At 56.6% G+C, this 13,710-nt stretch overlaps 4 protein-coding genes across 4 annotated transcripts in view; 2 read left to right on the forward strand and 2 right to left on the reverse strand.

The window, feature by feature from the left end:
- The window catches only part of PTSG_11908 (uncharacterized protein), a gene marked incomplete at both ends in the record, with an annotated part of 2,761 nt that extends 86 nt beyond the window's left edge, over positions 1-2,675 (reverse strand). The window contains 6 exons of the mRNA XM_004996145.1: positions 1-1,303; positions 1,555-1,665; positions 1,855-1,964; positions 2,137-2,181; positions 2,344-2,440; positions 2,592-2,675. The exon at positions 1-1,303 is cut by the window's left edge and continues 86 nt beyond it. Of these exons, the coding sequence (XP_004996202.1) occupies positions 1-1,303; positions 1,555-1,665; positions 1,855-1,964; positions 2,137-2,181; positions 2,344-2,440; positions 2,592-2,675 (1,750 nt within the window). The remainder of the gene's footprint in view (positions 1,304-1,554; positions 1,666-1,854; positions 1,965-2,136; positions 2,182-2,343; positions 2,441-2,591) is intronic.
- A 667-nt stretch (positions 2,676-3,342) lies between these two features.
- Positions 3,343-8,737, reverse strand: PTSG_02705 (serine/threonine protein kinase). Its single transcript, XM_004996146.1, has 10 exons — positions 8,545-8,737; positions 8,133-8,287; positions 7,601-7,976; positions 6,533-7,302; positions 6,316-6,384; positions 6,109-6,164; positions 5,719-5,827; positions 5,345-5,482; positions 4,920-5,109; positions 3,343-4,735 (listed from the first exon to the last, which is right to left on the reverse strand). Exons 1-10 carry the CDS (start codon positions 8,648-8,650, stop codon positions 3,717-3,719), a joined length of 2,988 nt encoding a protein of 995 aa, XP_004996203.1. The 5' UTR covers positions 8,651-8,737; the 3' UTR covers positions 3,343-3,716.
- A 52-nt stretch (positions 8,738-8,789) lies between these two features.
- On the forward strand, positions 8,790-10,693 carry PTSG_02706 (uncharacterized protein). The gene is made up of 5 exons (XM_004996147.1): positions 8,790-8,895; positions 9,196-9,262; positions 9,508-9,595; positions 9,774-9,855; positions 10,096-10,693. Exons 1-5 carry the CDS (start codon positions 8,835-8,837, stop codon positions 10,488-10,490), a joined length of 693 nt encoding a protein of 230 aa, XP_004996204.1. The 5' UTR covers positions 8,790-8,834; the 3' UTR covers positions 10,491-10,693.
- Positions 10,694-10,844: 151 nt separating this feature from the next.
- PTSG_02707 (uncharacterized protein) overlaps positions 10,845-13,710 on the forward strand; it is a 9,064-nt gene continuing 6,198 nt past the window's right edge. Inside the window, exons 1-8 of the mRNA XM_004996148.1 lie at positions 10,845-11,101; positions 11,227-11,300; positions 11,528-11,615; positions 11,866-11,952; positions 12,231-12,350; positions 12,698-12,810; positions 13,034-13,242; positions 13,519-13,596. Of these exons, the coding sequence (XP_004996205.1) occupies positions 10,964-11,101; positions 11,227-11,300; positions 11,528-11,615; positions 11,866-11,952; positions 12,231-12,350; positions 12,698-12,810; positions 13,034-13,242; positions 13,519-13,596 (907 nt within the window). The 5' untranslated portion in view covers positions 10,845-10,963. The remainder of the gene's footprint in view (positions 11,102-11,226; positions 11,301-11,527; positions 11,616-11,865; positions 11,953-12,230; positions 12,351-12,697; positions 12,811-13,033; positions 13,243-13,518; positions 13,597-13,710) is intronic.

Genomic DNA, 13,710 nt, shown 5'->3' on the forward strand with positions numbered 1-13,710 from the left:
GCATCGTGTTGCTGTCCACGTGGATGTCACCGCCAATGTACGTCAGCGTCGTCAGGTCGATGGCTGTCAGCTGGTTGCCGCCAAGATACAACGTGCCCTCCACGGACGTGAGGTCGCCAAAGTCGACGGTGGTGAGCGAGTTGTACTCCAGGATGAGCGAGCCACCGACGGTGCGCAGGGGACCAAGGTTGACCGTCTCAAGACCCGTGAAGCCGACAAACACGTCTCCGCCAATGTGGGTGGTCTGTCCAAAGTCGAGGGACGTGATCCAGGAGTCGCCAACATCAAAGTACCCGTCGATGCGCTGGATGGGGCCGAGGTCCACCACGCCCACGCGCGTGTAGGCCAAGTTGAGCATCCCCGTGATGGTGTGCAGGTTGGGAAAGGCGACGGTGTACAGCTCGTTGTTGCCGAGGTTGAGTCCGCCAATGTGCATCAGGTTGCCTGTGTTGATGGAGGTGATGTCGTTGTAGTACAGGTCAATCACGCCGTTCACATATGTCAGCGCGCCAAAGTCCACCGTGGAAATGCGGCCCGGCTGGAAGAACTGTCCACGTGCGTACACGCTGCCTCCAATCCACGCGACGGAGCCAAACGCCAGCGAGGTGATGCCTGCGGCGGCTGTCACGGACTCGCCAACGCGAACGAGGTTGAGAAACTCCGAACAGCAGCAGCTGACGACGCTCTCAACGCCGCACGCGCCAGCCGTCGTGACGGCGTCGCGTGACGCAAGATCCGCGCAGTCGAGCACGAGCGGTGAAATCTCGCAGTCGGGGGCGCTGTAGGTGGAGGGGAACACCGATGACGATGATGAGGAGGTGGAGGTGGAGGAGGTGGAGGTGGAGGTTGTGGTGGTGGCGGAGAAGGAGGAGGAAGTTGTTGATGTTGACGATGTGGTTGATGAAGATGTGGTGGTGGAAGTGGACGTGGAGGTGGTGGACGAGCTAGTTGTGGACGACGTCGATGTGGATGTGGTGGTTGAGGTAGACGTGGTGGTGGACGTGGATGTGGAGGTGGTCGACGTGGATGTGGAAGTCGTTGAGAAGGAGGAGGTGGAGGAGGTGGAGGTGGTGCTTGATGTTGACGTCGAAGTTGTGGTGGATGACGTGGAGGACAGCGTTGTGGAGGCGCCCTCCGCGTGCACGCGCGTGATCTGGCAGTCCTGGACAGGGATGGGCCCGTTGTCCGCAATGCATTGCGCAACACGATCAACATCAAGGTCGCTGAGAACGGCAATGAGCGCAGTGGACTCATCCACCACTTGCAATTCGCCAGGCAGCACGCCCGCGTACCGGCACAGCAACTGTGGTAATAGCGGTGGCAGTGGTAGCAGTGGCCGTGGTGAGAGCGTGTGTGCGTGATTGTGTGATTGTGTGTGGTTGTGTGTGTGTGTGTGATTATGTGTGTGATTGTGTGTGTGATTGCTTGTGTGCGTGTGTGTATGTGATTGTGTGTGATTGTGTGTGTGATTGTGATTGTGTGTTCTTGCATGGGCAAGACATCTCAGGGTCGCGTGACTCGATGTACACCTTTGACGGCCACAAATCCACGTACTCTGTCGATGCCACATGTGGCGAGGAGGGAGGTCTTCATGAGTGCACCGAGGGCCGCCAGCTCTGCTGGGGTGCGGGCCGTCAGCGGGGCAGTGACGCACGGCATGGTCATCTGGGTCATTGGGAGTGAGGGGGGGGGGTGGGGAGGTTCGTGTTTGGGTGGTGGAAATGTGTGAGGTCATGGTGGTGGAAATGTATGAGGTCATGGTGGTGAGGTGATTGTGGTGGTGACCAAGAGGCACAAAATTGGAAGACTCCAGATCGCGATGCGTGCGAATGGTGGGCAGGCAGTGCACGTTACCAGCATGTTGGTGGCAAAGTCCTCGCGGTACGACTGGCACGGGGTCAGCTTGCGGCATTGCTCGTGGGGCAGGCCGCTCTCCGTCGTGCAGGGGCGCGCACGCAGACAGTCTGGTGGTTTGGGAAAGCACCAAAAGAAGGGGGGAGGGGAAGGTCAGTGGTTGGGTGAGGAAGGTTGTATGCATGTGTGGGGGTGTGTGCGTGTGTGTGGGGGGGGGGTGTGCTGTGGTAAGAAAGGGTGGTTGGACAAAGGCGAGAGTACCAGGTGCTCGCTGATACTTACCATCTCCGTAGCAGGGCTTGAAGACGTTGCACTTGCACTGGCCAGCTGCAGGCATTGTACAAGGCGAAACGACAGCAGGAGAAGGAGAGAGTGGTAATTGAAGTGAGCAGTGCAGTTTGTAGAAGCGCAGGTGCAGAGGAAACAAATGGTACAGCCCCTTTCGCTCAACTAACACACACACACACACATACATACACATGCGCGTACCATTCGGGCAGGGGCTCAAGCCAAAGCCGTTCTCCTGGATGACTTCAAAGTAGTACCCGCTCGCAGAGGGGACCGACAGCACACATCGTCCACCAGTCTGCGATTTGCATGCGTGGGTTGGTTGGCGTAAGCATAAACACAAAGACATCAGGAGAAGGTGGAGGCAGGGAGGGAAGAGGCAGGAAGCGACGAGAGACAGAGAGGCTGTGCATGAGTGTATGCGCATGCGTGAAAGGGGGGGGGGGCACCTCTTGCAGGAAGTATTTCGTTGACACGGCGTCGCCAAGGATGAGATCTGCCGGTGCGTCAGCCTGACACGATGCAGACAGCATGGAAAATCGGTGAGCCGTGCAAGCCATGATGGTGTTTTGGAGGGTTGTCAGTCTGTCATGGAAACGCTCGACTTGCATCGAACACAAGCACATGCGTGCCACACACACACACACACACACACACACACACACACACACACACACACACACACACACACACACACACACACACACACACACACACACACACACACACACACACACACACACACACACACACACACGCACGCACACACGCACGCACACACGCACGCACGCACGCACACACACACACACACACACACGACATGAACTGTGACGTACAGCGTGGTTGGCCGAGGTGATGGACGGCCCTGTTGCGATCACCGCAACAACGGCCGCCAGCATCACACTAGAAGCAGCACAAGGGAACATCGTCGTCGTCGTCGTCGTGTTTGATCTTTTGATGGATGTGCAAGGAAAATGGAGAATGGCGAGTGGAGTGTGTGTGGTACTTGTGACAGATAGATGTGCTCACCACCAAGTCGTGTCAAAGTAACAAAAGTGAAGTGAGTGAGGTGTGGTGATGATCGCTGGCTTGCTCGCCAAGGCAACACACAGGCACACCACACACACACAGAGATGAGCCAACCACTGGCTGAAGAAGCAATCGCTGTTTGCATCATCGTCGTCTTGCGTCCATTTCAGGTCATGATTGATGAATTTTATTGAACATCTTCGGCGACATTTCCGTAACGCCACCGTGTTCGGTGCTGAAGCAACAAAATGCGTTGCGTTCGTGCATCGTGGCGATGAACTGCGAAAGCTGTGTTGACATGAGGTGAAGGTGAGTAGAGTGGCGGGAAGTGGACAAGAAACCTTTGCAGACGTGGGTGAGGTGCGGCGAGCTTGAAGTGGGCACAAGGGCACAGCTCAAAAGCTCAAGTTCGCGAAGGAAGGCATGCGTGTCGAGTTGTGTTGAGTGTGAAGCGATGGCAAACGTCATCCACAGCCATGTGAGAAGCGCAAACGTTGCCGATGGCGATGTGAGTGAGGGAACACCCTAACACTCCATAGACTCCATCAAGCCTGAGCATTGCCAAAGCCGGCAATCTGCTCCTCCTCCTCTTCCTCCTCTTCCTGTTCTTCCTGATGCACGTGCTCCTCTTGTTCTTCCTCCTCTTCCTCCTCTTGCCCGTCGTCGTCCTTGCTGGCGCGGAAGAGGCGGACATCGGCATAGTCTTCTTCCTCTTCTTCCTCCTTCTCGCCCATGCCAGTGTTGTTGCTGTTGCGCGGCGCAAAGGCGGCAGCACGATGGGCGATGCCGATGGCATAGACGGGCTGGCCATCGTCCGTTGTGGCCGTGGCGTACATGTCGTTCACGCCAAAGGCTTCAGCGAACCGGTGCCCGCCGGCTGTCTGGGCATACGTGTCGTCGTTCAGGGCTCCTGCATGGGACGCGAGCGCGTAGCGGGCATCGGCAACACGCATGCTCCCGCCACGCCGGTTGTCGTAAACGGGCTGCTTTCGGGCCATTGCCATGGCATAGTCCTCGCTAGTCATCTGGGCATGCGCTTCCTCCCCGTTCGCATCGCCTGCATGGGCAGCGAGCGCATATGGGGCGTCCTCAGAGTGCTTTTCGTGACGGGTGTCCACAGCGCCGGTGTCATAATCCCCATCATACAGGGGATTGAACTTGTTGACCACAGCGCCGCCAACAACGCCATATGCGGCGGCATCCCATGTATGATCACCGGATGGAACGCCAATCTTTGTCTCATCCAGGCCAGCATACGAGTACGTAGCCGCGGTGGTGTTGCCTGCACCGGCGCTGCCCGTGCCAGCTTCGGTGTACACGGAGTTGATTGTCATGGGCTGACGCTGGGAGGGCACGTAGGGCAGGTAGCCCCGCACATCAACGGTCGTGTGGCTTGTGCTGGCGGCATCGCAGGCGTCCTTCACCAAGGCCTCCACCTCCTTCATCGTCGGGCGGTTGTTGGCGTCGAGAATGCAGCAGCGATCCACAATCCCGTACAGCGCACTTGGGACCGTGGGAACAGGGGCTGGCACCTTTCCTCCGCACACTGCAGCCTTGACGTCTTCTGCGGTGGGGGGGGGGGATAAGGAGGAGAAAGGCGAGGAGGAGGAGGAGGAGGTGGAGGAGGTGGTGGTGGTGTTGTTGTTGTTGAAAAGTTGTAAGGATGCAGTGGAGAAAGCGGCGGCACTACCAAAGCAGCAAGCGCAAGCACGCACGCACAAACAAAGGCAGCAAGCGTACGCACGCACCATCCATGTATGGGGTTGCGCCGAGGGAGATGATTTCCCAAAAGAGGATGCCGTAGGACCAAACGTCCGCTGCAGGCGTGGGCGTGAGCATGTGATCGGCAACAAGTTCCGGCGCGCACCAGCGCAGGAGATAATCGCCATCAGGGTGGGCGTCAGCGATGCCGGCACCATCGTTCTCCACACACGTCAGCTGTTGTGTTGATGATGGCGAGATGTCGTGAGTGGTGGTGAGGGAGATGGTGAGCAAGAGATGGTGTATGATGAGAGGAAATGGTGATTGTAATTGTGATTGCGTTCGTGGTCTGGGATGGTGCTTGTACATCTTGTACACAAACGCAGACACATTCACGCACACATACACAAGGAAACGAGCACGCACACATGCAACCCCCCCCCCCGCACACTCCCACATACACGTTTCCCACCTTCCAGTTTGGATCTGCGCCAATGAGGTGGATGGAGGCGGAGCGCGGACACGAGTGGACAAGCTGGCGGGAGTGCATCCAGACGAGGGCGGCGGCCGTCTGCTTGGCAATCTGCACCCGCTCAAAGTGCGACATGCCCTGCGAACGGAGGGAGGGCGGGGCGAAGAAGTGTGGTGGTGGTAATAGTGGCGGTGAGAGGGAGGGTGGTGATGGTGAGAGAGATGGTGATGGTGATGGCGTTGGTGATGGCGTTGGTGTTGGCGATGACCGTTGGATGTTCACGGTCCCGAACAGAGCTGCAAGCGAAAGGGGAAACAGCAAATACAGACATATCCATTCTTATTCAGGCAGGAGAATCACACATGCTTGCGCACCTCTGGCCTGGTGTTGTCACGAGCGCGGGATGCACGAAGCCGGAGGTCGAGAGAGACCGTGGGAGCATGCACGACAATGCGGGCAGCACGCTCGTCAACGTGCATCGCACTGAATAGGCAGTGGTGTGTGGGTGAGTGAGTTAGCGCGTGTGAGTGTGAGTGTGAGTGTGAGTGTGAGTGTGAGTGTGAGTGTGAGTGTGAGTGTGAGTATGAGTGTCAGTGTGAGTATGAGTGTCAGTGTCAGTGTCAGTGTCAGTGTCAGTGTGCGTGTGAGTGTGGGACTGCAGGATAAGAAGCTCACAATCTCCGACATGCCTACACTCGTGGCATTCTTCCGCACACACGCACATTTCCATATTCTCACGAACAGCCGCACGTCTGAACAATTACCCGAGCATGTTCTCCGGCAACAGCTCGCGTTGCAGGGATCGCAGCAGGCGAATGTTCTGCACAAACAGGTGGTAATGAGGTGTACAGGGTTTTGGATGCCAGCGGTGAAAAAAGAAGGCTAGAAAGGGGAGGGAGGTGAGAGCTCCATGCCAAAGGCCCAATTCACGGTCTTCCATACATGCATGCAACAGAAACAGGATTGCTCACCTTGTTCATGCACGTAGTGAGCAATGTCGGGGCGTTCTCCCTCAAGGTGAAGCACCACAACTGGTTGCCCTGCAATCCAACGAGCAGATAGAGCAGCGACAAAGGTGGAGTGTGGTGATGGGAAGGAGAACACAGTGAGAAACACACGTACACGCAAACACAAACACACACACGCACACGCAAACACACAAGGTCCCACGCGTGTGTAGGTACTGACGTCGTGGTGTGTGAGCTTGACGGGTCCAAAGAATGACGAGAATGAAGCGTCTTTCATGCTGAGCGAAGCTGTGTCCAGTTGCGAGTAGTCGCCGACAACAAGGCGCTGGCGATTGCGGCGCACCACAGCGAAGATGACAACAATGGCAATGACAACGACCACGCCGCCACCAGCAGCACCTGCGACGGGTCCCATGGACGCTGCGCTCTCCTGTGCAGCGATGGTGACGGGCTCGCTCGTCGATGAGGTGTCTGTCGCGGCGACTCTGGTTGGTGTGGTGGTAGCTGTGGATGCAGTTGTGATAAGTTTTGTCGTGGTCATGCCTGCAGTGGTTGTGTCTTTCATGGTGGTGTATGTCGTGGTAGCAGCTGTCGTGGCAGTGTGCACGGTCGTGGTGATGTTACCGCCAGCACTTTGGGTCGTGGTTGCAGGCCCAGCTGTCGTGGCATCGCTGGTTGTAGCCATGGATGTGGTAGTCGGTGTTGTCGTCGATGTTTGTGTTGTGTCGAGGCCACGTTGGGCGCACTCCATAACATCTTCGAACTTCACGTTGGAGGAAAGCGTGAATGTGGCACCCGTGGCAAGGACGAGGCCAGCATGGCGGGCCAAGTTGAAGCTGCGCACTGTCGTGTCCTGCGTGACGGTGATGTCGTAGGCATCCTCTGAATTCTTCACTGACGCACGAGCACGCTGGTCGCTGCACGGCGAGCTGCCGCCAATCCAGTTGGACCCGGTCGACCATTCACCAGACATTGGAGACGCCCACGTGACTGTTTGTGTGGCGTGAGTGCAAAGCGGAATGATAGGGTGAGGCTGAGGGAAACGAAAGGAGGCGCGATGTGTGTGTGTGTGTTGTGGGGGGGGAGGTTGTGATGCGGTGCATGACACGAGGCGCAAAGTGGTTCCACTTGAACGCAAATGTACATGCATGTGCGAACGCACGCGCAAACGCACGTGCAAACGCATTTCTACACACACACACACACACACACACACACACACACACGCACACACAGACACACACACACAGACACACACACACACAGGAACACGCACACGCATTCACACCTGTTGTGGCACGTTGGACGGTGACAGACTTGCGGGCAACGACTCGCTCGGTGGCAGCGCCACTGGCGACTTCCAACGTGAAGGATGCAGCTTCAGTGTCGTCGTTGTTGTTGTTGAGTGGGACAATACCAGTCCACGTTGCGCCCGTGACGTTGTGTGCCTCCTCGTCATCTCCGCTGACGCCTGCGTACAGCACGCCAGCATCGCTGCTGGCTTGCCACGTGGCCTCGAAGACGGTAGTGGTGAGACTGCTGACATCAAACTCCTCAATCACGGGACAGGGTTCGGTACGCGCCTCGTTGGTGATCACAAACTCTCCACCGTCCTTCAGCATCAAGGGCTGATGCGGCGTCAGCGTCAGCTGCGTCATGCGAGCCTGTGTTTGGGTTGAGTTGGGGGTGAGAATGAGGGTGGGTGTGCGAGACGAAGTGATGGTTTCTATGTGCACATTCGATTGTGGGCGTGCTTTCAACTGCGCTCGTGACAGCGTGGTTGTGAAGTGCATGTGCGCTTCATTTCCCTTTAAGCTCACCTGGATGGCACCACTGATGTCGACGGGGCGCTTGATCATGGCTTCCTCGCAGGCGCAAGGGGCGCGACCGGCGGTCCAGATGTCATTGGCTTCCCAGCGAGCAGCCTCGCCGGGCGCGGCGGCAGAACGGGCGGAGGAGATGGTGGTGCTTACCACTGTTGGCAACAGTAGGAACGAGGGAGAGGAGAGCAAGTGAATTGAGGAGTTGCTTGGTTTGATACTTGAGGCCTGCGCGCGGGTTTCACGCACGGGTATGCGAAACAAACCAAACAACACAAACAACGCAAACATCGCAAACAACGCAAACAACACAAGCACGCGAAGAGGAAGAAGGCAATCGATCAAATAAAACAAACAGCAGAGCACAGGAGATCACACCACTGCTGCACTGCGCTCAGACGCTCAGACGCACCTCGGATTGCATCGCACTTGTTGTCGCCAGCAGCAGCGCCATGAACGACCGTTGACGTCGTTGGCGTCAGCACCAGCAGAGACGCCAGAAAGACCACCAGCAGCATGACGAGGGGTGGAGATGCTGAGGCTGAGGTGGAACACAGCAGCACAGCTGTTGCGAGAAGAGAAATGTGGGGGTGAAAGGGGGAGGGGCAAAGGTGAATGGGGTTTGGGAATCGGCTTTTATGCAAGATGTGCATGAATTTTCTCTTCCTAAACATTTCCGCGACAACAACTCACCAACCAACGATGGCGCTGTCGACGAGGACTTGTGTTCTGCTGGCCGCCCTGGCCCTTGTTGCGCTCACAGGTCCGGATGAGTGTGCTGTGTGATATGTGTGTATGCGTGTGTGTGTGTGTGTGCACGTGTGTGTGTGCATACGTGTGTGTGTGTGTGCATACGTGTGTGTGTGTGTGTGCATACGTGTGTGTGTGTGCATACGTGTGTGTGTGTGTGTGTGCATACGTGTGTGTGCATACGTGTGTGTGTGTGTGTGTGTGTGTGTGTGTGTGTGTGTGTGTGTGTTTCGCTTGTTGTTTGGTGGGTCGTCCCACGCCCCTTGTCTCTTGGGCATGCTGATTGTCCGTTCTGATGTGCATGAAATGACAGGCGTGGCATCGGCAGCGGAGACGTGCAACACAAACAAACCTGCGTGCGCTTCTCAGATCTACACCTGGTGAGTTTCCTTTGATGAGGGGAGGGGGAGGAGATGCAGGACGAAGAAGGGTGTGATGGGCGCAGAATGCAACCACGTGTCATGTTTGCTTCATCAGCTGCTGTTTGCTTCCTTGCTCAAGAACAAAACACACGCATGCACAACACAGACAACAAACACACGCGCACACACACAAGCACACACGCACTCGCGAATGCACGCCAAATGCGCTCACGTGGCCGTTTTGCGTGTCCTTTGTTTGGTAGCCCCGGCCCTGGTGACACGTCCAACCTGGACACATGCTGCCAAATCACCTACGGCGATGATGACGACAACATCTTTGACTGCGACAATGTATGTCGCAGATATGACGGGAATGAGAGGGGAGGGTGTGAGAGATAGAAAGCGTGAACGAATGAAATGGACTGCACTTCAAGTGCACAGCACGTGCATTGAACAGTTGCCCACTCGCATCTCATTTGTTGGGTCATTGCGTACTTGTGCTTGTTCGGCTCCGGTTTTCTTTCCACAGGCGTGCTGTGATGGCGACTTGATCCGCAGCATCACGACCATCGTCGTGGCCGTTGTTGTGTCCGTCCTCGTCTGCTTCGTTGGTGGGTGTTTGGCGGGGGCGGGGGAGGGAAGACAGAGATGGAGGGGGGAGGCGAGTATGTAAGGGTGCTAGAAGGAGGCGACACAAGTTGAAGGAAGGAAGGAAGGAGGGCTGGTTGCAGACGCGCGTGCACATGCACGTGACACATGTGGATGTGAGGTATCGTGCCCAAGTCTTACGCCTGTGGTTTCTTTCTGTCCCACTTTCCTCTTCTTCGCTCCTTTCACCATCACGTGTGCAGGCATTCCCGTGTGCTACTGCTTCTGGGCCGGCGTTGCGTGCTTTGCTGCGTCCCGCAATGACCGGCACACGGTGACGACGACCACCACGACCAATGTCAACCCCGCGCAGACGGCCGCCACGCAAATGTCCTACACCCCTTCCCAGCACGGCTCATCTATGCCTCCACAGGGCTACCCACCACAGCAGCAGCATCAGCAGCAGGGCTACCCACCGCAGGGCTACCCGCCCCAGCAGCAGCCACAAGGGTACCCGCCACAGCAGGGCTATCCACCACAGCAGGGTTATCCTCCACAGCAAGGCTATCCACCACAGCAGGGTTACCCGCCTCAGCAAGGGTACCCGCCACAGCAGATGCAGAAGCAGCAGCAGGCGCCACCTGCCTACCAGCCTTGAGGATGGTCGGCGTGACATGATGCACTTGCGTGTGCGGTTGTATGTGCGCTTGTGATTTGGAAATGCACGCCACGCTGGTTTCTTTCTGTCTTCGTTTCTTTTCAACAAGTTGTGTTGACGTAATGGGATAGAGTGCGTTGTGTGGAGTGTGCGTTGTGTGTGCACACGTGTGTGCGCCTGGTTTCTAAACCTTCTTAACATGGTGGATGGATGGATGATGGATGGATGGTGGATGGAGGTGGGCAAGCAAACCACGGAAGAACAAAGACGACAAGCAAAGCAAGGCAACAAGCACGACACAAGCGCGGGCCGTACACGACAGCATGAGATGTGGTTGAATTTTCCAGCTGGCGGCAGCGTGGTGCTGATTGTGCACAGTCTCAATCAACGCACACACACCACACCCATTTGCATCGTGCACGCTTGTTTTCAACCACACACAACACAACACAACACAACAGTTGACGGTGACCATGGCTGAAGAGGACGGGTACTACCACGCCGAAGAGCGGCCCATGGGGTCCCTGGATGACCTGGGCAAGCTCACGTCGCTCAACGAGCAGACGTTGCTCGAGGAAATCCGCGCTCGCTACGCCGAAGACAAGATCTACGTGAGTGTGACATGTGGCATGTAGCATGGGCAGTGTGACATGTTGCATGTGGGAGTTGGGATGGGATCGTGACAGCGTTATTCATCCTTTGTGTGCAATCTGACTGGCTGTTGTGTGTGCGACAGACGTATGTGGGCGACATCCTGATTGCAGTGAACCCTTTCAAGGAGCTGCCCCTCTACACCCAAGAGGTCAGTTGGTGTGTGTTTGTGTGTGTGTGTGTGTGTGTGTGTGTGTGTGTGTGTGTGTGTGTGTGTGTGTGTGTGTGTGTGTGTGTGTGTGTGTGTGTGTGTGTGTGTGTGTGTGTGTGTGTGTGTGTGTGTGTGTGTGTGTGTGTGTGTGTGTGTGTGCTCATGGTGAACGTGTTTTGCAGCACCGGAAACTGACGTGTCACTCGACCCTCTTCTCATCTTTCACCACCCCCAGCTCGCTGTGCGGTACGCTGTGGCCGGACAACGAGGACATGTACACGGAGCTCATCACCGCCATGAACGACGTCGGCTTCTCAGAAGAGGTGTGTTACGTTGCTGTGTTGCTGCTGCTGCTGTGTATGTGTCTGTGTGCTTGTCTGTGCGTGTGTGTGTGCTTGTCTGTGCGTGTGCGTGGTTGTGTCTGTGTGTGTGCAGTGCGCTGTGTGTGCGTTGCAGTGCCTTTGGTTGTGACAACCCCTTTCGTGTTGCCCACTCTTTTCCAGTGCCCACGATTCACTCTCATCTCACGTGGTTCCCTCGTCCATATGACGTTGTTTTGGTTCATGGCGTCAGGAGCAACACGTGATCCACAAGACGCTGGCCGCGATTCTGCACCTGTCCAACATCCAGTTTGACGCCGTCGACGAGGACTCGTGCACGGTGCGCTGACGAAGAGGGGAGGTGGTGTGAAGGAGATTGGGGAAGGGGGTGACGTGCTGGGGTGCTGGGACTGTGATTGGATGAGGCAAATCATGACGTACACTCAACCCCCGTTCACGTTCACACACACACACACACACACACACACACACACACACACACACACACACACACACACACACACACACACACACACACACACACACACACACACACACACACACACACACACACACACTCTCTCTCTCTCTCTCTCTCTCTCTCTCTCTCTTGTACAGCTGCGGGAGAGCAGCGAGGGCGGGCTGGCAAAGGCTGCCGAGCTGTTGGGTCTCGATGCAAGCGCATTCCGCGACTCGCTCCTGCACATCCTCTCCGTCACCCGCGGCGAGCAGATCAAGGTCGGTGGCGGAGGGCGAGAGAGAGAGAGAGGGGGCGGGGGGTGTGGTTGTTGGTAGAGGAAGAGCGGTGGAGGGGATGGGAGGAAAGGAAATGAAAGGGGGATAGGGGAAGGAGAGCCAGGGAACAAACCAGGTCGTGGTGTGCTTGTTTCCACATGCGTGTGTGTGTGTGTGTGTGTGTGTGTGTGTGTGTGTGTGTGTGTGTGTGTGTGTGTGTGTGTGTGTGTGTGCGAGAAGATGCCGTCCAGCATGAACGCATCCATGTGTCCCACCACACATCTCGCACACCTCACCATTTCTTCCCCGCTGTGTCCCCTCTTCCTCCCCATTTCTTGCTCGCCCCGCAGCGGCCGTACACGAAGGAGCAGTCGTACGACTGCCGCGACGCCGTGGCCAAGTCGCTCTACGCGCGCCTCTTCTCCTGGATCGTCGCCCGCATCAACGAGAAGCTCGCCCCAAGGTGTGTGTTTTTGTTGTGTTGTGTTGTGTTGTGCTGTGTTGTGCTGTGCTGTGCTGTGCTGTGTTTGGGCGATGTGAAGCGCACTGTGCGTGGCTTTGTCTGCTCTGCTGTCATCACGACTCTTTCAACGTCCTCCTCGTGCAGTCACCGCCTCTGCGCCCCCTCTCTATCGCCACGTTACCTCAACCTCACATCACCCCCTTTTCCCTCCCCCTTGTATCAGCCTGCAGAATGTGAAGGCTGCGCGGCCCGGCGTGAAGGCGACGCAGAAGGCGCCGTCGTTTGAGATTGGCGTGCTGGACATCTTTGGCTTTGAGAACTTCAAGCACAACAGCTTTGAGCAGCTGTGCATCAACGTCGCCCACGAGCAGCTGCAGTTCTTCTTCAACCAGCACACCTTCCGCCTTGAGCTCCAGGAATACGAGCTCGAAGGTGCGAACGGTCGACTGCGGCGGAGGGACAAGGGAACGAGGGGTTGTGGCGTGTGTATGGCGTGTTGTTAGGTGTTGTGTACTGTGTGGGTGTGGGTTTGGGTGTGAGTGGGTGTGGGTGTGTGTGGGTGTGTGTTTGGTGTGTACGTGTGCGTGTGTGTGTGTGTGTGTGCTGAAGTATGCGTGCGTGGTATCACGCTCCATGCGTTGCCTGCTTCCTTCCTTCTGTTGACCTCATCGCTCACATACGCGCATGTTTTTCCCTTTGTCTGTTCAGGCGTGGACAGCAACGCCGCACACATCACCTTTGTCGACAACAAGCCCCTCATCGACATGTGTCTGGCCCGCCCCCTTGGTGCGTTGTATCACAGTGGTGGTGTCGCAGCTCAAAACTGCACACACACACACACACACACACACACACACACACACACACACACACACACACACACACACACACACACACACG

This window comes from Salpingoeca rosetta, assembly GCF_000188695.1.
Source record: "Salpingoeca rosetta unplaced genomic scaffold supercont1.6, whole genome shotgun sequence".
In the NCBI taxonomy this organism is placed as follows: Eukaryota; class Choanoflagellata; order Craspedida; family Salpingoecidae; genus Salpingoeca; species Salpingoeca rosetta.